This window comes from Boleophthalmus pectinirostris, unplaced genomic scaffold (assembly GCF_026225935.1).
Source record: "Boleophthalmus pectinirostris isolate CB_2022bp ecotype Guang Dong unplaced genomic scaffold, ASM2622593v1 HiC_scaffold_16, whole genome shotgun sequence".
Taxonomy (NCBI): Eukaryota; Metazoa; Chordata; class Actinopteri; order Gobiiformes; family Gobiidae; genus Boleophthalmus; species Boleophthalmus pectinirostris.
In genome coordinates, this window is record NW_026571095.1 from 4,822,741 (window position 1) to 4,847,015 (window position 24,275).

Sequence of the window (24,275 nt, forward strand, 5' to 3'; positions counted from 1 at the left end):
AAGCAATAACATCTCCACGGAGAAAAGCGTTTAAAGGGCCCTCCATCGGAAAAGTTACACAATGCACCTTTAAATCTTATCATAAAACCAAAATATAACCAAAAATTTCCCAGCAGTGCAAAGAAAAAGTACATATGATAAATACAGTTTTTCATATATTAAACCAGGAGAGTCAAACTCAAATTTACAGAGGACAAAATTAAAAACTGGGACAAAGTCGTGGGCCAAACTAAATATTTATTGAAACATTTCCACAACATCTGCATGTTTTCTCTTCTTTTGAGATCTGTAATGTTAAACCTTTTCTTATTCAAATAAATGTTGAATAATAGTTTTGCTTAAACACTGAATCTAGAACAAGCAGAAGATAAAATAACAACATTTTATATAAATAATGTCTCTATAGTCGATCTGTAGCCAGGGGGCAGCTCTAATACATATTTGATATGATCTCGTGGGTCAAATATAATTATATCGCGGGCCAAATTTAGCCCCCGGGCCTGAGTTTCACATGTCTGTATTAAATGATAAGTCAATATAGTAATTACCACGACAGGCCTTCCCACCCTCCCCCCACACAGCCCCAGCCTCCTCACAGGACCAGCCAGAATCACGAACTTTGAAAAAACTGTACAAAAAAAACGAGTGCATCTGGAGCTGTATCCTGTCTCCCTGATTTCAGAGGGCGTGATTGACAGGTGGATTGACCAATCAGAGAGAGGTATGCTCCATTCATGTCAAAAACACGACCACTCACACATTAAAAAAGGAGAAAAATCTACATAAAAGGACTGAGAAACAAGTGTGGATTTTTACAGAATCAATTGAATTATTACTTATTTCAGTTAAACGTTATACATTTTGTTCTGAATGTTATAAGACACATGCTACAAATTAGTGTCTTTTGTAATGGTATTTATTTTTTATTTATGTATTTGTATAAGTGCTTATTTATTTATTTTCAATATAATACATGTTTTTATTGTATTTATTTGTTGACTTATTTATTTGAATAGGGACAGCTACAGAATTAGAATTAGTAATCTAATGCAGGTATCACAGTGTTTATAGCCAAGGCTCATTCACCAGTCCCCAGAAGGGCTTTTAAAACTTCACTAAAAAGCAGTGGGAGTGATGGATGAAAAAGGAATAAATACAGTGAATGTATCAAGAGAATCAAATAAAAATATCCACAAAGTCACACTCTCATATTTCACTCTCTCATGCATGGATCATCTATAATTTGCGCGCAGTTTTTTTTTTTCATGCTCTAAGGTCCAGTTCCAGTCCCAGTCCCAGTCCCAGTCCCAGTGGTACCTGGCAGTTGTTGGAGCTTGCTCTGGTTGGTGAGCTCCACGTCGTCTTTGTGGGTGCAGAGACGTGTGGCCAGGATCCCGTCCCGCTCGATGTTGTGGTAGGAGCTGTGCAGGAGCCTGGAGGTCACTTCCTCTGTTACTCTGAAGGTGAGAGGGACAGGAAGAGGTCTGAAGGATCTAACGAGGCTGTGGATGGTGTGTGTTGGGACCCATATTCACACCGCTCCAACACAAACAATATTGGATTTGGCAGTTGGAATAGGGCTGCACAACTTTGGGAAAACAAACTTTCAATCACTTTCAGCATCCTTTTCAATCTGTGTATCATTCGTTCATTCGTTCTTCAAAATAAAATCTAAAATATGAAAAAATTACAGTTTTCTTCATTATTTGTCTCCAAAACCAAAATGACAAAATGGATAATGATTCGTTTTTCAGTTTTCAATTTTATGTTTAAATGAATAATGGAAAAAACAGATAACGACCGTTTCCTCTTTCCGTGACTTAAACTGTGATGCCGGACTGAACCAGGACTAAACCGGCCTCAGTCCCCGGCCTCAGTCCCCGGCCTCAGTCCCCGGCCTCAGTCCCCGGCCTCAGTCCCCGGCCTCAGTCCCCGGCCTCAGGCCCCGGCCTCAGGCCCCGGCCTCAGGCCCTCAGGCCCCGGCCTCAGGCCCCGGCCTCAGGCCCCGGCCTCTGTACTGGCCTGGTTGGACCTGGTTTAGTTTAAGTCAGTTCAAGTCACATAAACGGGAAAGGTCTAAAACACTAAATTAAAAACAGAAAAAACAAATACTTATCTTTTTGTTTTGTTTTGTGGATCTCTTATTTTTTATTTTAAATTGAAACAAATGAACAAATGGTAAAGATCTGGGTCATCTTGAAGGGGGGGTTGCAGGTGTAGGGCTGGCGTCACTTCCGGGCTTCTTCCGGATAGGATTTTAAAAATGATTTATTATTATCACGGATGTAAATTTAACCACTGTATATGTTTTTAGCTCTTGCGGTGATCTATGTGCATAGAAAATAAATATATAGAAAAGGCACTCATCTGTGAGAGTGATTATTCAGCTAAGGCGGTTAAAAAATGATACACAGATTCTTTTATTCACCTTATGCCAGAGGTTTCTGTGGGCGTTGTATTATTATGAAAGTGCTGCTGAGCCTGACAGCAAATAAATGACACAAATCACAACTCTGAGTGTTGAAACTTGAAAGCTACCACTACAGTGTTGGGGAGTAACAGATTACATGTACCAGAGTTACGTAATCAGAGTACAAATTATGAGTAACTGTATTTAGTTACAGTTACTGTTTCAGTGAGTGGTAATTGGATTACAGTTACTTTGTTGAAATAAATGGATTACATGGTGGTATTTTCCCGTTTTCACATTTTGGGCTGTATCCCTTTTTTTTTTTTTTCCTCAGTAATTCCACTCATTGCCGGACACTAAACCAGGACTAAATCAGGACTAAAACCAGGTCTAAACTAAATCAAAACCAGGTCTAAACTAAATCTAAACCAGGTCTAAACCAGGACTAAAACCAGGTCTAAACTAGATCTAAACCAGGTCTAAACCAGGACTAAACCAAGACTAAAACCAGGTCTAAACTAGATCTAAACCAGATCTAAACCAGGACTAAAACCAGGTCTAAACTAGATCTAAACCAGGACTAAACCCAGGTCTAAACTAGATCTAAACCAGATCTAAAACCAGGACTAAACCAGGACTAAAACCAGGACTAAACTAGATCTAAACTAGATCTAAACCAGATCTAAAACCAGGACTAAAACCAGGACTAAACCAGGACTAAAACCAGGACTAAACTAGATCTAAACCAGGACTAAACCAGGTCTAAACTAGATCTAAACCAGATCTAAAACCAGGACTAAACCCAGGTCTAAACTAGATCTAAACCAGATCTAAAGCCAGGACTAAACCAGGACTAAAACCAGGACTAAACTAGATCTAAACCAGGACTAAACCAGGTTTAAATCAGGACTCAAACCAGGACTCAAACCAGGATTAAAACCAGGACTAAAACCAGGACTAAAACCAGGTCTAAACTAGGGCTAAAAGCAGGTCTAAACCAGGACTAAACCAGGATTTAACAGACTTGTGGACACTTTTAGTATAGATTTGTTACTTGTTTTTGCTTTGTTTAAATTTGTGGTGTTTCCTGCCTAGGGACTACAGATGGAAATTCGCAGTCTTGCTATAATCTGGCATATTTACACTGCAATGTTGTAGATGTTCATTAATATGCACTGTCCCTATTAAATAAATAAATAAATAAATAAATAAAATAAACCATGCCGTGCAGACCGTGTTTCCTCCTTTTCTACCAATAATATTTTTAATTTGGTTCAGTAAAATCTGGGCTTTTTATTTTCTTTTAGCAGATAAAACATTTGATGTGAAGATTTCCTCGTCTTTGCTACTTTACAGCAAATCAAGTAATCCAAAGTATTCAGATTACATTACTCACTATAAGTAATTGATTGGATTACATTACAAACTACATTTTGGGGTATGTAATCTGTAATCTGTAGGGGAATACATTTTAAAAGTAACCTTCCCAACACTGCCACTACATGACATCACAAGGTGGAACAGAACAGGATAGAACTAATAATAAAGGCTTATTCAAACATGTGTGAATGAAACAAAACACCTCCATGTATGTTTTTGATGGAGAAACATTCTAACATGGCAAAAAGCTGACAAGAGTGTACGGCCTTTAAAGGTGCACTGTGCAATTTTTCTGGTGGAGGGTCTTCTACCTATTTGTCTCCATGGAGATGTTATTGCTTTGCCTGAAATGTTCCATTGTGTGATATTAAATGTACCCATCTAACATTTATTCATGACCGGTGTTTCTATTGCTCAAAAACACGATAATTCCTTCTGTGAATGAATAGGGACATGTGAAAGTAGCGTAGTGATGTAACCTGCTCGACTCTCTCGTGACAGACAGGTTTAATCCATACTGTGGAACATTCTAGACAAAGCAAAAACATCTCCATGGTGACAAGCAGGTGACAGACCCTCCACTTGAAAGGTCACGCAGTGCAAATTTAAATAAAACGTATACATCCAGAGCAGGAGCGTTTGGTTGGTTTACCTGCCCACCCTCACGGCCTGCAGCAGCGAGATGAAGCTCTGGTCCGTTTGGCGCCGCACCTCCGTCAGCTCCATGTTCACCTGGATCACCTTACGCCAACTCCGAGACTGAGGATCGTGGGAAAGACAAGGATTAACAACAGTTATTGAAAATTAAATACTAAAACTAATATCGAAACTAGATACATATTTGAGCAGAAATTAACCTCTCCTGAATAACTTAAAGGTACATTCTCCAACTTTTCTGGTGGAGGATCCATCAAATTATTTTCTGGAGATGTTATTGTTTTGTCTGGAATGTGTCACAGTATGACTTTAAACCTTTCTATGTTCACGGAGACCAAACCAGACCAAATTACATGTCAGATCTGTGGAGAGATGACCTTGCTCACATTCAAAATGTCTGTTTTTCTTGGTATTTTTGAGTTATAAAACCACCTGTAATTGAGTAAATGTAATAGAGCTGTTTAATGTCATACTGTGGAAAGTTCCAGGTGGAGCAATGACACCTCCATAGAAACAAGTGACTTTTAAAAATAGGTCTGGGTATCGTTAAGAAGTTGCCAATAGGGAATATTGCTGGAAGAATTTGACATGTTTTTTCATTGCACCTAAAATCAAAAGTAGACAGACCTCCACCCCACAGGAGTGCTGGAGGTTGTGTGGAGAAATGGACGCTGATCACACATGTGTTTTGGAGTTGCCTGAAAATTAGGGTATATTGGGGACAATTAAACACAACCTTAACGAGTATTCTGGGATATGGAATTCCAAACACATGTCTGGTGATGTATCTGGGAAATATATCTGATGTAGTAAGGAAAAAGGACATGTATTTGACAAAAACTGTTTTAACTGCATCTAAAAAGTGAATTACAAAGAATTGGTTACAACCACCTGCAAAACGAGACTGGATCAGGATTGTGGAGAATATTTCAGCGATGGAAAGAATAACATATAATCTTAAACTGAAAGGTACAAATACGATGAGCAATGGGAAAAATGGAAAGTGTTCATCAATGACACCAGTAAAACAACATAGTGCATAAAAATGTCAATACCAAATGCATGTTTAAATAAGAACCTGTAACTCCAGACTGTTGTTACATTGTTTTTGTACGTTTTGAAATGTTACTTAAAACCAATAAAAATGAAGTTATAAAAAAGAAGCTGCCAATACAGTGCACTTTCGATTCGATTTGATACATTTCAAAATTATTCGATAAAGTCCAATAAAAAATAAGACTAAATCATGGCTGTGATACTAAACTTCTTTATTAAACCACTTCTTGTACAAAGTTCTTATGAAAAAAGCCAATTTTAATCATCAAAACAGAGAAAATGTCAAATGTGTAACATAAACAAGTTTCCTTCCTCTAAACAAGCAAGAAAACTGTAGCTGTAACAAAATAATTTAGTAAAATACACCAAAAAAATACTTGGTGATATATCGATACAGCAGCCCACGATATCGATACCGTATCATTACATTAAACAATCCGAGATCAATCTTTCGAAATATCTGGGTTTCACGTGACGTCACAGGGCGACGTTTGTCAGCACGCAAAATCAGACGGAGGGCAGGAAGTGAACTGACTGGAGGAAAATGCCGATGTGTTGTGTAGTTTACAGCTGTGCCAATCGTTCTAACCGAGAAGGAAAAGCGATTTTTTTTTTAGAGTACCGAATATAGTCGTCCACAAAGGTCAGAAATGGGAAAAGCCGACAGAAAAACGCCGTAAAAAGTGGATTACAAACCTGTTTGCGGTCGGGAGGAGCAGAATTCGCTAATGCTCGTGTCTGCAGTGAACACTTCAACAAAGGTTTGTTACAAAGATAGATTGTTTTTTGTGGTTTACTTAAACATAAACGAATCATTAACGACTAACGACGTTTGTTGACATTAAATAGTTCAGATAGAGGTCACTGCTGATACACTGCAGTTTTTCCCATAACAGTCTATACACATAAAATAAGAGAAACACTCACCCCGGCCAAGACCAAACCATAATCATCATTTAGACGTTTTGCACCGAGGTTGAGGATCCATCCACTGACAAAAAAAGTTCTATGCCTCCAAACTTTTGTACTTTGCCTTCATCTGTTGTCTGGTGTAGAACGATGTCTGAAGAGCTAAATAGTTCTTGATCTCCTCTGCCTCGATTGTCGGCAAATCTTTTACTTCAGTTGAAAATTCTCTCATTTTCAATAAGATCAGGGTCACGTCCAATATATTTGTCGACTAACTGCTCGTACTTTTGCCTTGCTACTGGCTCTAAATCCTGACAATAAGAACTCTTCTCCATATCTGTGTTCTCCAGAGCCGTGTTTGTTTGTCGTGTTTGTCTTCACTTCCTGCCCTCCACCTGAAATTCGCGCATCATCGTGATCACATAACTGATACTGCTCTATACTAATAGGAGGGTTTAAGAGCACATAGACTAGTATGTACCATGGAGCACTATGGAACCGACCGAGGGATTACACACACATAAGACCACAAAGTACTATGATTTAATGTTAAAAATTACATCCTATTGCGATTTTTATTATAACCCATCCATCCATCCATTTTCGTCCGCTTATCCGGGGCCGGGTCGCGGGGGGAGCAGCCTAAGCAGGGACTCCCAGACTTCCTTCACCCCAGACACGTCCTCCAGCTCCTCCGGGGGGACCCCGAGGTGTTCCCAGGCCAGCCGAGAGACATAGTCCCTCCAGCGTGTCCTGGGTCTTCCCCGGGGCCTCCTCCCGGCGGGACATGCCCGGAACACCTCCCGAGGGAGGCGCCCAGGAGGCATCCGGAACAGATTGCCCGAGCCACCTCAACTGGCTCCTCTCGACGTGGAGGAGCAGCGGCTCTACTCCGAGCTCCTCCCGTGTGACTGAGCTCCTCACCCTATCTCTAAGGGAGCGCCCAGCCACCCTGCGGAGGAAACTCATTTCGAGCGCTTGTATCCGCGATCTCGTCCTTTCGGTCACTACCCAGAGCTCATGACCATAGGTGAGAGTAGGAACGAAGACTGACCGGTAAATCGAGAGCTTCGCCTTTCGACTCAGCTCCCTCTTCACCACAACGGTCCGATACAGCGACCGCATCACTGCCGAAGCTGCACCGATCCACCTGTCAATCTCACGTTCCGTCCTTCCCTCACTCGTGAACAAGACCCCGAGATACTTGAACTCCTCCACTTGAGGCAAAGACTCCCCACCCACCCGGAGAGGGCAAGCCACCTTTTTCCGGTCGAGAACCATGGCCTCGGACTTGGAAGAGCTGATCTTCATCCCAGCCGCTTCACACTCGGCTGCAAACCGCCCCAGTGCACATTGCAGGTCCTGGTTCGATGAAGCCAACAGGACAACATCGTCCGCAAACAGCAGAGATGAAATCCTGTGGTCCCCAAACCGGACCCCCTCCGGCCCCTGACTGCGCCTAGAAATTCTGTCCATAAATACAATGAACAGAACCGGTGACAAAGGGCAGCCCTGGCGGAGTCCAACATGCACCGGGAACAGGTCTGACTTACTGCCGGCAATGCGAACACAGCTCCTGCTCCGGTCATACAGGGACCGGACAGCCCTTAGCAAAGGGCCCCGGACCCCATACTCCCAGAGCACCCCCCACAGGACACCACGAGGGACACGGTCGAATGCCTTCTCCAGATCCACAAAACACATGTGGACTGGTTGGGCAAACTCCCATGAACCCTCGAGCACCCTATGGAGAGTGTAGAGCTGGTCCAGTGTTCCACGGCCAGGACGAAAACCACACTGCTCCTCCTGAATCCGAGGTTCGACTATCGGTTATTTTATTATAACCATGGTATCAGATTAAGTATCGAGTCTATTCTTGGTACCATCCTTTTCAAACTCGATTTCAATACTAACACTTAACAGCGAGTACTTTCGATTCAAATCCTTCTGCTCATTAGTACACAAGTCGAGTCTGCCCTTCATCACAAATTTGCACCGTAAGCAACAATCTCCTCAAAGAGTCAAACTTCACCAACGCACACTTTGACTAAATATACGCCTTCATAAAACTGATGATATCAATATTATACTTTGGCAAAAACGCTAAAAAAAAAGGTCCTGCAAGTCTCTAAGGAAAGTTAAGTTATTGCTTTGTCTGGAGGGCACAGTATCGCCATGGAGACAAGCGGCCAGCACCTCCTCTAGCACAGTCCTCCAAGTTAAGTGTAAAATCTATTCCGTCAGCGTCTCCACAGATCTGACCTTTTTTCTATAATAAGACACCTCTAATTAAGTGTTCAAGCCGTACGCACAACCAGTCAATAGTTCGGACACACCTCATCTTTTTTTTTCCTGTCTGACTTTCTGGATTTTAGATAAGATAAATAAAGTTATGTTGTAAAAGAAAAAAACAAACTAAAGTAAAACTCAACACTTTTTAATACATTCACTTCACAGCCGTGCCATTCAGGGTCAAAAAATGCAAAAAGTGAAAAGCATTGTCCAAAACAAAATGAGGGTTATAGTTAAAAATCTAAAACATTACTTCTAAAACGTTACTTTGAGTTTATGTTTTGCTTACTGCACTACATGTGTGTTCATTCATAGTTTTGATGCTTTTAGTGAGGATCTACAGTGTAAATAGTCATGAAGATTAAGAAACATAGGTGTGTCCAAACTTTTGACTGGTAGTGCACATTTAATGCCATATTGTGTAACATTCTAGTCAGGCTGGTGCCACCTAGTGCCTCTGCTCAATTTCATTTCTCTCCAGGGTTAGGAATCAGAATACACTAGATCAGGGGTGTTCACACTTTTTCAGCATGTGAGCTACTTACAAAATGACCAAGTCAAAATGATCTACCTAATACAAAGCCAAGCAAACTGCACTGAAACACTCTGTGCCCCTTTTTTTTGGACCCTCCCCCACAGTTTGAGAACCTCTTCTTTAAGAGAACTTCCTCTGGCACTTTACACAAAACTGTGAAAAAAGTGAAGGAAGATTTTTAAACCTGTTTTTTAAAGTTCCAAACTGGAGTTTCATTCTTTTCTGGTTTTGCAGTGATATTTACCAGCCTCTGCACATTTACCAAACCAAACACACATCGTGACAAACACAGATGCATTTGTCACTTTTGTTAGACAAACTTCAGCCAAATGTGGCAGTAGGTCTGTTCTGTAGATCTGCTCTATGCTGTAGACCTGCTTTGTGCCAACACTGGAACACAAATTTAGACTGGTTTTTGCTTCACGTTTGGTCTTTGCTCTTCTAATCAGCCGCACTGTGGGAGGGGCTTGTGTTGGCTGTACGCAGGAAGGAGCGAGAGCGTGAAAAGGCGAGGGGCGGCGTGCTGACGTGAGGCAGATGGACAGGTAGGATGTTTAGGAAGTTGAACCTGCCCTGTGATGCACGCTGGTACACGAGGGCACACGCTGTTGCAGACGAGCCGTGCATAGGGAGCGTGTGTGTTTGTGATGTGCCGTAGAGTCTCCGCGGGTTTCAAATGAGCGCACAGGCTGCACTGAGACGCCCCACACGCTCCTGCACCCGCTACAAGTTTATTACCAACAGCAGCGGCCGGAATGAAATATGATCACACTTGTTGAGTGTCAAACCTTGAGAGAGAGACAAGACCGAGTCCAAACGTGATCGAGTCCGAGACGAGACACGGCGATCTACCCACACGACCTTGGCGATCGACTGGTAGATCACGATCAATGTATTGAGCACCCCTGCAATAGACAGTTCACAAAAACTCCGGAAGTGCGAGTTCGAGCACCAGCCAATCAGAGAAGAGCCAGACATTCTGTGTTGGCAACGATTCCCTAGATCAAGGATTTAAAGCCGGAACAATACATACGTGACTACCGAATAGCAGCAACTGGTTAAAGTAAAAAAAGTACCCGCCTACCATCAAGCAAATGAATTCTAACGCTGTGAGGTCAGACGGTTTCTACGAAGTGAAACGAAGTAAAACGGGCTGAAGAATCAGGCTAGTAACATTCCACATCATAAAAAGAATATTCCCGTCCCTGTGTTCCTCCATAAATGTGCTCAGACCTGGAAGCAGAACTTGGCCTTGTCCTTCCCTTTAGACACTGGAGGCAGCTGCAGGAAGTCCCCACACATGATGAGCTGGATCCCTCCGAACGGCTCCGTGGACCTGCGCACGGACCTGCACAGGAAAACGAAATGACAAATGAAACCATGAAATACAACATTATCCACAAAAAGATAAGATACAACACTTTAAATGCATGGTTGAATTGTATTTTTGAATAAGCTCTTTCAATTTGGTGCATTATTACCTGGTCCCTGAAGGTTTGACCAGGTTTTGTATTCACCATCTGTGTGTCTGTGTGTGTCTGGGTCCACCCGCGATAATTCCACCATTTATGGACCGATTGTCACCAAATGTGGTATGCGAGTCAAGCCCTCATGCTCGATGCCGCAAAAAAAGTTTGGTGATGATCCAAGGTCATTTGAGGTCACATGGGTCAATTAAATGGTCACACCATTATGAAGGATCGGCAATTTCAGCAATTTCTGAACCATCCATGGCCTAAAATAGTCACCCAATCATCACACAGGTTGGCACACACAGAACCGGGGTACACTTGATGTTACAGGTTGAAACCAGTCAAGGTCACTTGAATGTCAAGGTAACCAAGGTCAAATATGTGTTTTTGGTCATGACTCCACGAAGGATGGAGCTTGATCAACAGGAGTGTCTCAAAATCTCAGAAAAAATATTATCCATTTATAATTCTATGCATTTGTGTAGTAAAATATTAATAGTTTGAGATCATCACTAATTATAACAGTTCTTTTCTCTTTCAGTGTAGCAGTTAAAATTCTAATTGGAGCGAAAATAATTTCCATTTCTTGTTTTTCTGGTGATACACAACACACTGATCTACAGTCACACAACTAACGAAAAATGACAGTTTGGTTACACACTAGTAAACACAGACATTCTCATAGGCCTGTACACATACACACATTGTATTGTGGATATAATGATCATGTAATATGGCCTGTTCTTCTCATAAACTGCTTCTGTGCTGTTGAACTGACCCCACTGACGCCTCATGGGACCAGGTTGATGTTTCTGATTGCACTTGTTCGTTCATTCGTCCAAGTCCTAACCACACCAGGCTCTGTTTAGCTCCTGACATGTGACGAGCTCAGGCTTTGACAAGGGGGTTTATAATTGCATATAATTAGTCTAAATGTTTTGTGGGAGGAAGTGCGGTTAATAGAGCTCCTCCAGGGTTTATGGTGATCACGACGCACACATGGGCTGCGTCTCATTTCTCTTTCCTCGCTTCCTTCTCTTTGATTCCTCTCCTTGATTTTGCAGGAAATAGGTGAGGAAATAAAGCCCACTGAGGAGACACAGCAAAGAGAGAGAGAGAGGATCTAAACTCCTCACTGAGACCAATAAAGTTTGACTCTTTTATCTGATGTCTGCTCCTGAAGTCTCCCTCAGGTTTACTCTTTCCTTGGGACACTGCTTAAAATGGCACTTTTGATTGACAGCTGAAAAATAGAGGATCGAGGAAAGGAATTAAGGAGAGGGAAGCGAGGACAGAGAAATGAGACGCGGCCCAGGGTTCATGGCGATCACGGCGCACACGTGTTTGAATGGTGCATCAGGGTCAGTCTCCCCCAGACACAGGCACTTTGAGCAAATAGAGGGGCTCACAATGACTCTGTGGAGCCATTAACAGCCATCTGCTGCACTAAAGGAAATGATTGCTTCAAATGTGACAGTCTGATCACACACACACACACACAAAGACACAGACAGAGACACAGACAGAGACACAGACAGAGACACACAGAGACACACACAGAGACACACAGACAGACAGAGACACAGACAGACACACACATACAGAGACACACACACACACACAGACAGAGACACACACACACACACACAGACAGAGACACAGACATCCTCTCACACAGACACACACTCAGACAGAGACACACAGACAAACAGAGACACACACACACACACAGACACACACACACACACACAGACAAACAAAGACACACACAGACAGAGACAGACACACACACACACAAAATGGCTCACACATAATAAATAGATAGGTTTTACTGCACAAAAAATCTGGCACAAAAACAAAATCACAAAAAAAAAAATCTTCCAGCTGATCACGGTTTTTCATTCCGTATTTAATTTGTTTTTAATGCTCTGAGTGCAGCCCTCCCTTTGCACCCCTTTCAGAAAACCATCACAACACAATCAGCACGCATCCCACTAATGAAACTCCTGCACATCACATCAGGTGTGTGAAGCTGCTGTGTCCACTTTTGTATCACGCTTTTGTTTATGGAGAATTGTCGTGTGGCAGAGAGGATGGTGTGAGTTTGTGGGCTGATCGGATAACGTTATAACTTAGTAGAAAACATCTCAACATCAACATCTCTTTTAAAGTAAATACGGCTTAAGCAGCTCTATTTTACATTTATTCAATTACAGCTCAAAATTACCTAGAAAAACAGGCATTCTGAGTTTGAGTGTGGTCGCCTTTCCACAGATCTGACCTGTAACTTGGTTTGGTCTCATTTGACAGCCCCTCTGTCAGAAAAGTTACTCAAAGCACCTTTGCGTCATGGTAATATTGTGTTGCCTCATCGTTCGTGTACTCAAAGTTGTATTTTGATTCCTGGATGTTTTTTTGCATTTGCGGCTTCAGTTTTTCACCTGTCACCCATGTTTACCCACTGCCTCGTACTCGGGAAATTATTCAAAGAATTCATCTCCACAAACCGGACTGACCGCCTCCCCTCACCTCTGCTGGTCTCCATGGAAATGTTTCTTTGGCAATAAACATTCACATAAAAAAACATCTCCAGGGACAATAAGTTACAGAGTGCATCTTAACGTACATAAACAAGACAGACTTTAGAGATTGTGGTAAATGGCACCAATTCAGAACATCACTGAGAGAAGACTGGGGATCAAGGACTACAGCCAAACTGATCATGGACAAGTTCCTCTTCCAGTTCCTCTTCCACTTTTTTTTTTTTTTAAATAAAGATTCACTGTGTAACTTTTGTAGTTTGCTAGGTTTGCTATACATGTCCTGGAGATGTTATTGCCTTGTCATGAATTTTCAACAATGTTCCATTAAATGCACCTCCAGTAGGTCTTACATTAAAAGTGTTTATTGTTAAAAAAATGTGGGGACGCCTCTCCACAGAACTGACTTGTAATTTGGCACATTTTGCCCCCGTAAAGATGATTCATTTTAAGGCTATATTGTGGCTTTCTAGGCAAAGCAATAGCATCACCATGGAGACAGACAAGTGGCAAATCCCTTATCAGAAAAGTTACATGGCGAGTCTTTAAAGCACTGCAAGTCGATTTTGCATAATGTGTCCTTAAAGGGATAGTTCGGATTTTTTGACATAAATCTGTATGTCATCCCCGTCATCAGTGTTGTGCATCCACACCGACTTACCCCCTGAAAGCGCCCGGTGAGCCCAGATACTCGCTGGTTTTGGTGCTGAGGAAAGTAGTTCGGCAAGTTGTCTGGGGACTGTATACTAAAGCGTTTTTCTTCTCAAAGCAATATGTGTTCAAAAGAGTGATACATTTGCATCACAAAACCATCGTTGCCAAAAAAGTCAGACCTCATAATCGCTTGGCACTATTTTCTCTCTGTACGTACCACTGCGCGCGGCCGCCAGGTGACAGCCGCGCACGGATCCATCACTTTCTTCAGTTGTTCGGCAGTGTTTACATGCGCAGACCGCGGCCACGCGAGAGAGCTAACGAGAGAGCTAGAGCCATAAGTATATGAGCTTGTATAAGATACATAAGAATATATCTAAAAAATGGTGCGAACTCTTGATTATCCAGGCTGTAACAACAAAAATCTGGCTGAATCTCCACGCACATTTCACTGTTTTCCGAACTACTTTCCTCAGCACCAAAACCAGCCAGTATCTCGGCTCACCGGACGCTTTCCGGTAAGTCGGTGTGGATGCACGACACTGATGACGGGGATGCCATACAGATTTATGTCAAAAAATCCGAACTATCCCTTTAAAGGGCCCATATTATGTCATTTTCTGTTCTATGTTTTTCTCTCAGACTGACAAAACACTGTTCCACCTTGTGATGTCATGTGGTAATACAGGTAAAGCTCCAGAGCGTTTTTAAACTCCATAAGCCATGACTAGAATTTTAGGTAATTTCAGTTTTGGAATTGCCAATATCTACTGCACTAAAGGTAAAAAAGTAGGTGTTAATTTGAAATCTACCACTTCATGACATCACAAGGTGGAACAGAACATTTTGAACTTTGAGTAATCCTACATTATTGGACTGTTTATCTCAAACATGTGTGAATGAAACAAAACAGCTACAGGCTTGTTTTCAGTGAGGTAACAATATTCTAATGTGGCTTAAAGCGATAAGAAAAAGATCTGATTTCAAAAGCAAACTGACAAACTAAAGACTTTTGAATATCCAGTAAAAGCTCCCCGTCCTGTGTTCATAGACTTTGTACCTGGCCACAGACTCGAGCTTATCGAAGTATTGTGCCTCCACCATAGAGACCTCGTCGATGATGAGGTGCCTGCAGCTGGTCCAGTGCTGTAACACCCCGGGCCTCTGCGCCAGCTCGATGCACTGGTCCAGGGGGGCGGAGCCAGAGCCAATTCCTGGAACACAAAGGACAGGAGCTCAGTGGGGACAAATGACATCTCCATATGCAGCGCGGGCTCTGAATGTGCATTAGCACCCAGGAAATTAGAATGTGGGGGGAAGCACGCGGGGGGGTCTGTTCCACCTTGTGATGTCACGTGGTTATACAGGAACTCAAACTCCATACACCTTCACTAGTATCATTTGGATAATTGATGGATTTGGATATTTGTTTTGTATATTTGCCAGTCTCTATGGAACGAAAGGAATAAAGGAGCTGTTAACCTGAAAACTGCCGCTTCATGACATCAAACAAACAACAAAGTGGAACAGAGCATTTGGAGCTTTGGAGCTGTAGACAGACTAATAATGCAGGATTACTCAAACATGTGTGAATGAAACAAACCAACCTAGAAGCATGTTTTTGTAGCTCTATAACATTGCTTAAAGCTCACAAATATAATAAGTAAACGCATCCGTTTAAAAATTAACTTTAAGGGTTAAAAAGGGTTTACTGTAGTAATATTGATTAAGTGCAGATTTTACAGTAGCAATATGCATCAATTTCAAAATTTTCCAAAAAATAATCACTAAAATCATATGGAAAGCATACTATACTTTTACTTTCCATATACTGGTAGTCAGATGTAGTAAAGCAAAAGTGAAGTATAGTTACCTAAAAATTGTACTCTAATACAGTACTTTTACTTTTGTATTGTGTCACATTCTATCACTGGAAAAAACTCGGCAAATCCTTAAAATGTGTTCAACTTAATCTGTTGTCACAGTAGGTACTAACGTACTATAAAATATATGCAAGATCAAAAAACTAACTATATCACAATACCAGGGTCAACAACAAACTAAATATACTGCAATAACATGAAGACTTCTTCTTCTTCTCATAGAAACTTGCCATAGGAATTTTTTTTTTTTTTTAAATGGCATAAAAATGTCAAGTTTTATTCAACTTTGTAGCAAAATATGGCATTGCAGTTGTTTTGCAACTGAAATAGTCAAAAAGTTAGTAGTTAACAGCCATTTCCCAAAACTGTACAGTCCCATAAATCTGTGTCATCATTGTGTCTTGAATTTATACTGATTGTTTCTGTTCTGAGTTGTAATCTGCTTGTCTCTCTTGTGATAGGTTTAATCTAAACTGTGGAACATTCTAGACAAAGCAATAACATTTTCATGGAGACAAACGGGTGGCGAACCCTCTGCTACAAATGTTGTGCAGTGCATTTTAAAATGTATTCTAACTCACTTTTTAAATGTTGCATTTTTGTTTCCCATCATTCAGCTCTATCACTGATCAGAAGGTTGTGAAACTAACCCAGGCCAATTTCCTCTAACCAATCTTCCAAGAAACACTTTGCACTCCAAGTCAAATTAAACAAGACAGTTATAATCACTCCATTTCCGAAAATACTACAAACTTGTTCAACTATTCACTGTTCAAATTCAACAGCCCCAATTAAAAACAGCAAGTCCAGCCATTACTCACAGGTGCTCCATTATAACAACTCAATTAAAAAGGTGCACGGCGCAGCATTTCAGGTTGGGGGTCTGACACCATGGACATGCTCCTGCATTGCCTGTAATGTTCCACAGTATGGTATTAAACTTCATTAAATGCATCTTATATAATTATGGCTGTTTTTATTGCTCCAAATGTTTTTAATAACATGCATTCTGACTGAGTGTAAAATTGTAAATTGGCTTGGTGTTGTGTCCTCTATGAACGTTCAATTGTTCCAGAATGTTTGAGTGTATAAAAGTTAATTTGTATACTTATAAATAAACACAGATTTTAAGTTATACATTTTGTTTTATAGATACAACTTAGTACTGTCTATACAACAAATGTCTCAAAACTAATTTTCAGATTTGTACTTGCAAAATTACTAGGTTGTACCTGTAAAATGAAATTTCTAAGTGTAAAAAATATATATATTTTTTTTACATTTACACATTCAAAGGTTTTGGAACAAATGCACCTTCTAACTCCTGCTCGTCTCTATGGATTGATTGATGAGTTTAAAGCCATACTCTGGAACACTCCAGGAAAAGCAATAACATCTCCATGGAAACAAGCACTTGGCGGGCCCTCCACCAGAAAAGTTACACAATGCACCTTTAACATGCATGTAACAGATAATCTTATGTCCTGTCAATCATATCACCTCTTGTATTTACATTTATATAATTCTGCCTTCAATGACACCAGTCCTTTGTTGTTTTAGTTTCTTATTTAGAATATATTATTACCATTTATATTTTTTCTCTTCATTATTAGAATATATTGTGACATGTGCTACTGTGTCCAAGTCCTCTCTCTTGTGGATCAATAAAGTCAAAGCTGACACTGTGTGTGAAAGGAGCGTGGACTCACCTGCAAAGCTGTGCAGAGTGGTTCCTCCGATGTGACAGGCGGCCACCCCCGTACTGGCTGTGGCATACGTGCTTTTAGGAGGAAGAGACCCAATGATCCTCTTCAGTAAGAAAGACTTCCCTGTGCCTGTGTGGGACAGATTCTAGGTTCAGTCATTATAGACCGACTGCAGACTGTTCTTATGTAATCCAGCGTGCCAGTGTCATAAACTTGTTGAAATATTATTGTTTAATATGTATTTATATTTTATCACTTGAAATGCATTTATTAATTCTGTATTAATGAGTATTTATGATGTTACTATATGAAATGTGTATTCATGTTACACTAATGAACTTCGATATGGCTGAAATGTAAATATTTTTATGCAATTATCTTATTAGTGTGTCAGCTTGTCTGTGCTAACGGGGATCCTATCAATAAACAATAAACAATAAACAATACATTTACCGTATTTTCCGGGCTATTAGTCGCTCTGGATGATAAGAAACACTGTCATTGAATGGTCTATTTTTGAACTTTTTTCACAAATAAATCACACTGGACTTTAAAGGAAACCCAACAGTGTGATGGGTGAGTGGTTTTGTTTGTTTGGTGCGTTCACGGTGACTCTGGGCTTTGTTCAGTTGTGGCGTGTAGGGAGGGTGCTGTCTGGGACCAACGGATTGTCGCCGTGTTCACAGTGACTCAGTTGTTCAGTCGTGTCTAGAAGTGGCACGTCGCGCTCGTGGCTTTTTCGGTTCGTTCCTCCGTTCCGTTCCTCGTCGGCGTGGAGTGATGAGTGTGTCTGTGGGTGTTGTTTCGCTGTGCGGTCGCTGTCTGCTCCGTGTGTGTTTGTGTGTTCTGTGGGTGCTGCGGCTTTGTAGTTTACTGAAGTCGTGCTGGGACATCCGAGTAGATTCGTGTACAGGGCGCTCTGGATTGTGGGGCGCGCGGTCGTTTTGTGATGCGGTTAGAGGCTTAGGAGCGCGTCTAATAGCCCGGAAAATACGGTAGATCAAAAGTATATCGTGTTTCAAAATGTGTTTTCGTGACAAGCCTAAGATTAAACAAACTGATTCTTCTGTTCTGACCTGCGCTTCCAGTGAAGAAGACGTTTCTGCCGCTCAGAACAGCACTGAGGACCGCCGCCTGCTCCTTGTTCAGCTTAGAGGAGGGCAGAGACAGGACGGGCTTCTTAGACGGGTTGGCCTTCACCTGGAAAACATGTAAAAAAGATGCACTGTGTAACTTTTCTGCTGGAGGGTCTGCCAAATGCTTTTCTCTGTTGATGTTATTGCTTTGACTGGAATGTTACACAGTATGGCATTAAACCTTTCTATCTTCATGGAGACCAAACCAGATCAAGTTACAGGTCAGATCTGTGGAGAGGCGACCCCGCTCACAGTCAAAATGCCCGTTTTTCTAGGTATTTTTGAGCTATAAAACCACCTTTAGTTGAATAAATGTAGAGTAGAGCTGTTTAATGTCACACTGTGGAACATTCCAGGTTGTGCAAAGTCATCTCCATAGAAACAAGCAGACACCCAACCAAAACGTTACATAGTGCACCTTTAACAAGATTAAACTGACAAATAGACAGAATTGTGGGAATAGAGCAGTAGAAAATGTTGTTTTGGGAATAATAAGAATATTTTTGGAAGGACATTCAAGGACATTTAAATCAGCAGTGTGTAACCTACGCTCTTACTGGATTGAAAAGAATTACCAACATAACTGAATGGACACTGAGCAAATCAAAAACGTCTGCAATTTCTGAACTGCCATAATTTCTTACAAAAACATTTTAATAATTATCCTGTCTTATTTTGCATAAAAACTGCAAACCCTCAACCCTTTTATGAGTTTGTCAGTTCATATTTCAGTCAAGTTCTCTCATTATTAAAACATTAATAACGATCTCAATGCTGGTCATGAAAAACTGTCATCCATTCAGGCCTAATGCAAGAGCTCAGAACCTCCACAATATTAAAGGTTGTATGGAGGATTTTTTTTTGTTTCAAATTGTCAATGATAGCATTATAGAGGTGCAGTAGCCTTGTAATTATGATGACCAAAAAAAAGAGAATAAAAACTCATCAACTCTGGACGTGGTGGGGCTAAACATTTGCCAATAGATAACGACACTGCCTCGTTATCTGTGAGCTGACAGGCTGTCAATCAATCTCCATACGTTTCTAGCGTAACTGACTTGCCTGCGCGCCGCCGGTACGTGGTTTACGTACGCCTGTCACGCAGTCCACAGACGCAAGCCGCACAGACGCTGTTTACTCCACCAACGCAACAGTTCTTAGCGGCTTTTTTTGACCTATATCTTCCTTGCAGTTCGCAAAAAGTTTGTTGCAATGGCGACAAGAATCCTGGAGCAGTTCGCCGCAAAAGAAAGTCCGTTTTTGAGGTCGCTGAAAGAAGAAGACAAGGGGAAAAGCAGCGAAGCCAAACTAAGGTGATTCTTGTAGATTCATTCCAGCGATGGCGCAACTGAAGCAGACGCAGGGTCTAAAGACTGACGCACTGGTCGCCAAATTACTCCTGGACAGGAAACTTCTGCTTATTATGAAAACTTACTTTATTTCCAAGAGCGACACAAACATTTTTCAGGACACAAATGTGATATCCTATGTCTGAAAACGTAATTTTCAATGCAAAGAAAGAGTCCGCTTGCTGCTGCGTGTTGTAGCTAGTTCATTCGCACTGAATCTCCGCGCACTCTTCTCTGCACCCCTTCCTGCTCCTCTCCCCGCTGCCCGTTCTGCTCTTCCCCCTGCTCCTCACTTCTCCGGGCACGGAATCTCCGCGCACCGCTCCCCTCCCCTCTCTCCTCTCTCCCTGCTCCGCTCTTCTCCCTGCTCCTCACTTCTTGTCCGCGCACGAAATGTCCGCGCACCCGCTCCTCACTTCTCCACCTTGTCTAACCAACACTGTAGTTAGTTGTTTACGAGTCATGTGCAGCACCGGCTGTAAACAAACCTGTTTCTGGCGTAAGGAGGAGGAGGGAGGAGGTGTTTCTACATAGGAGCTGTAGGGGAGGGGGGGTGGTTTCACAAATGTTCAACATTTGAAAAAGGACAAACAGTCGCTGGATTTCTCGTTCCTTGGAAAATCCTCTACACAACCTTTAAGTGCACCGTCCGACCTCCACCCACTGCACAGAGACACCTCGAAATACATGGACCATATTTGCACTTTTTTGCAAACAGGCTGCTATGGTCAATGGTCACATTTTTATACACAGCTTTTCAAACTTCACTCAAACTCTTTACATCAAGGAACCATTCACACGGGGTTAATGTGGGCTTAAGGTGCACTAGGGGTCTGCTACCATGGAGATGCTACTGCTCTACCTGTAATGTTCAACAATATTGTATTAAACCAGGAGTCTACAACCTGTAGCTCGGGAGCTCCCAGAAGCTGTCCACTCCCTTCCAAGTAGCTCGCCAAAGGGATTTTTGAATACATATTGTGCTAAACAACTCAAATTTGACTGACTAAATGCCTATTTCCTTAAATGTAAATGTATAATTTTGATGCCTACCGTATTTTATGGGCTATTAGGTGCTCTGGATTATGGCGCACTGTCATTAAATGGTCTATTTTTTTACTTTTTTCACAAATAAATTACACTGGACTTTAAAGAAAACACAACAGTGTGATGGGTGAGTGGTTTTGTTTGTTTGTTCGTTCACGGTGACTCTGGGCTTTGTTCAGTTGTGGCGTGTAGGGAGGGTGCTGTCTGGGACCAACGGATTGTCTGCGTGTTCACAGTGACTCAGTTGTTCAGTTGTGTCTAGAAGTGGCACATTGCTCTTGATTTTTCAGTTCGTTCCTCCTGTTCGTTCCTCCAGTTCGTTCCTGTCGGCGTGGAGTGATGAGTGTGGGTGCGAGTGGTACAGCTTTGTAGTTTACTGAAGTTGTGCTGGGACACCTGAGTGGATTCGTGTATAGGGCGCTCTGGATTGCGGGGTGCGCAGCCGTTTTTTGATGGGGTTAGAGGCTTAAGAGCGTGTCTAATAGCCCAGAAAATACGATAATTTTGTGCACAGATAACTGGATAATGGGTTATGTTTTATAGACATCTAACTGTACGTCATCTTCGGCTAACCATGGCTCTTATATTTACAAAATTTCTGGCGACTGCTAAAATTAGTGGCTCTCTGGCAGTTTCATTTTACAAAAAGAAGCTCATGGGAGGAAAAAGGTTGGAGACCCCTGTATTAAACTATTTAAAAATATGTGTTTTTATTGATCAAAAATACTTATCCTGCTTGTTTCTAGAAGAGTTTAATGCCACGCTTTGGAATATTGAAGGTAAAGTGATAACATCTCCGCGGAGACGAGTAACTGGCAGGCCCTCTACCAGAAAAGTTACACAGTGCACCTCTAAAGATTCTCGCCTAAGGACACAACAGCATTTGTCCCCTGTCTGGGCCAGTGGATCTGAGCTCTCAACCAATGATGTTCATGTCGAGACCGGAATAAGTGGACAAATGCTCAACCAACTGAGCTAATGTATCAAGTTAAATATCGCCATCTGCATTCAATCTCCAAGAAATTCAGTGTGGACCTGACAGCTGTCTTGAAAATCTGCATAAAGTTGTATTTGAACACTACAAAGGGGACACGGCTCTCACATTCACTTAAAATTACAACTGGCTTGTGGGTAAGTCTGTAGTACATTCAAATTGGACAACATTTGGATAAAATAATCAAAATCAAACCTACAAATCAGCCCAGAAATATCGACCACTGGATTCTGAACAGTCTACTCACTATTTGCATTGGCCATGAAAAACCCAGTCTGTCGGTTTAGTCTGTTTAATATTTCACTCTTTTGGTCAATTTTTCTCATTATTAAAACATAAACAGCAAGAGCAGCTCAGAACCTCCAAAACTTTGATTAACTGTGCGGCGCTACCTTCACCCACTTTGCACTTTTTAGCATGCCGGCTGCTGTTGCCCTTCAGTCTCCAAGAAAGGCAGAGTTTTGGGTGTGTGTTTAAGTGTTTGTCTGTCCCTGCCAGCTGCCTTGAAAATATGCATAAAGTTTTATTTGAAGACTACTACGAAGAGGACACTGGATAAAACGTGCCTACACTGCTCTTACATTCAGTTTAAATGAAAAGATCTGTGGGAAAGTTTGTACAACATTCAAACAGCAACATTATTTGGACAAAATAATCGAAATCAGCTCAAAAGTAATGGTTATTGGTTTGTCCGGATTCTGAAAAGTCTTGTGATGGTTTTCGGATGCTGGAATGTGATGTGTCACACTGTCAGACGGGAGCAAGAGACAGTTTTACCCTAATGATCACATTGTACTTTGCCATGAAATATCCAAAAGGTAAAGTTCAAAATTTTGGATCATATTTTTTACCTGGTCCCCGAAGGGTTGACCAGGTTTGGTTTACACCTTGTGTGTCTGTGTGTGTGTCCGAGTGTGTGTGTGTCCGCGCGCATGTGTGTCCGCGCGTGTGTGTGTGTGTGTCCGCGCGTGTGTGTGTGTGTGTGTGTGTGTGTCCGCGCGCGTGTGTGTGTGTGTCCGCGCGCGTGTGTGTGTGTGTGTGTGTCCGCGCGCGTGTGTGTGTGTGTGTGTGTGTCCGCGCGTGTGTGTGTGTCCGCGTGTGTGTCTGTGTCCGCGTGTGTGTGTCCGCGTGTGTGTGTGTGTCTGTGTCTGTGTGTGTCTGTGTGTCTGTCTGTGTCTGTCTGTGTGTCTGTGTGTCTGTGTGTGTCTGTCTGTGTGTCTGTCTGTGTGTGTGTCTGTCTGTGTGTGTCTGCGTGTGTGTCTGCGTGTGTGTCTGCGTGTGTGTCTGCGTGTGTGTCTGCGTGTGTGTCTGCGTGTGTGTCTGCGTGTGTCTGTCCACCAGTGATAATTTCGCCATTTATGGACCGATTGTCACCAAATTTGGTTTGTGGGTCAAGCCCCTGTGCCCGATGCCGCAAAAAAAAAAAAAGTTTAGTGATGATCCAAGTTTTGAGGTCACATGGGTCAATTGAAAGGTCAAGCCATTATAAAGGATCGGCAATTTCTGAACCATCTGCGGCCTAAAATATTCACCCAATCACCACACAAGTTGGCACACACATAACCAGGGTATGGGCTGGGCTCCTCATAAACTGCCCCCACCGATGCCTCATGGGGACCAGGTTGATATCTCTGATTGCACTTGTTTTATTAGTGACTAGACCCGAGAACTCACTGCATTACAAAAAAAAAAAAAAAAAAAAATCTGAATTTTAACAATATACATTTTATCTGCCCCCTTCTGTATTAAATATAATTGACTTATTGAACTTTGTGATGTCATCTGAAACCCAGCAGTCACTGAGTGTGTATACATGCACATCAATAACCCGGTTATGATCAGGTTTTTTGAGTATCCCGGTTTCTTCATGGTGCATGTATACGCAGTACTCTGGTTTCAGTATCCCGGTTACGGCAGTATCCCAGTTATTAGAAACCGGGTTACTGTAGCTGGTTTATTCCGATAGTAACTGGGATACTGTGTTTACATGCCACAGTATCCCAGTTACTGCAACATAAAGTTGAGTGCGCATGCGTCCAAAAGACACTTTCCAGTCTTTTCACCACAACAGTAGCAACATAAAGAAATTGACCAACATAAAATAAAGTGACCAAACGAGTGAAATGACTGTAAAATAAAGAGCTGCGCTAAACCTGCACATGTACAATCTGCACTCTTACGACCTGCACTCGTGTGATCACTGAAAAGCTAAAACATGAACTATCTCCTGTACAACACACACACAGAACAGACTC

The 24,275-nt window shown here is 41.9% G+C and overlaps 1 protein-coding gene across 1 annotated transcript in view; it reads right to left on the reverse strand.

The window, feature by feature from the left end:
• Positions 1-24,275, reverse strand: part of pif1 (PIF1 5'-to-3' DNA helicase homolog (S. cerevisiae)) — a 50,800-nt gene that overhangs the window by 19,134 nt on the left and 7,391 nt on the right. The window contains exons 4-9 of the mRNA XM_020940933.2: positions 18,571-18,694; positions 17,498-17,623; positions 14,966-15,119; positions 10,473-10,587; positions 4,443-4,549; positions 1,318-1,457 (exon numbers count right to left, since the gene is read on the reverse strand). Coding sequence (XP_020796592.1) covers positions 1,318-1,457; positions 4,443-4,549; positions 10,473-10,587; positions 14,966-15,119; positions 17,498-17,623; positions 18,571-18,694 — 766 coding nt within the window. The remainder of the gene's footprint in view (positions 1-1,317; positions 1,458-4,442; positions 4,550-10,472; positions 10,588-14,965; positions 15,120-17,497; positions 17,624-18,570; positions 18,695-24,275) is intronic.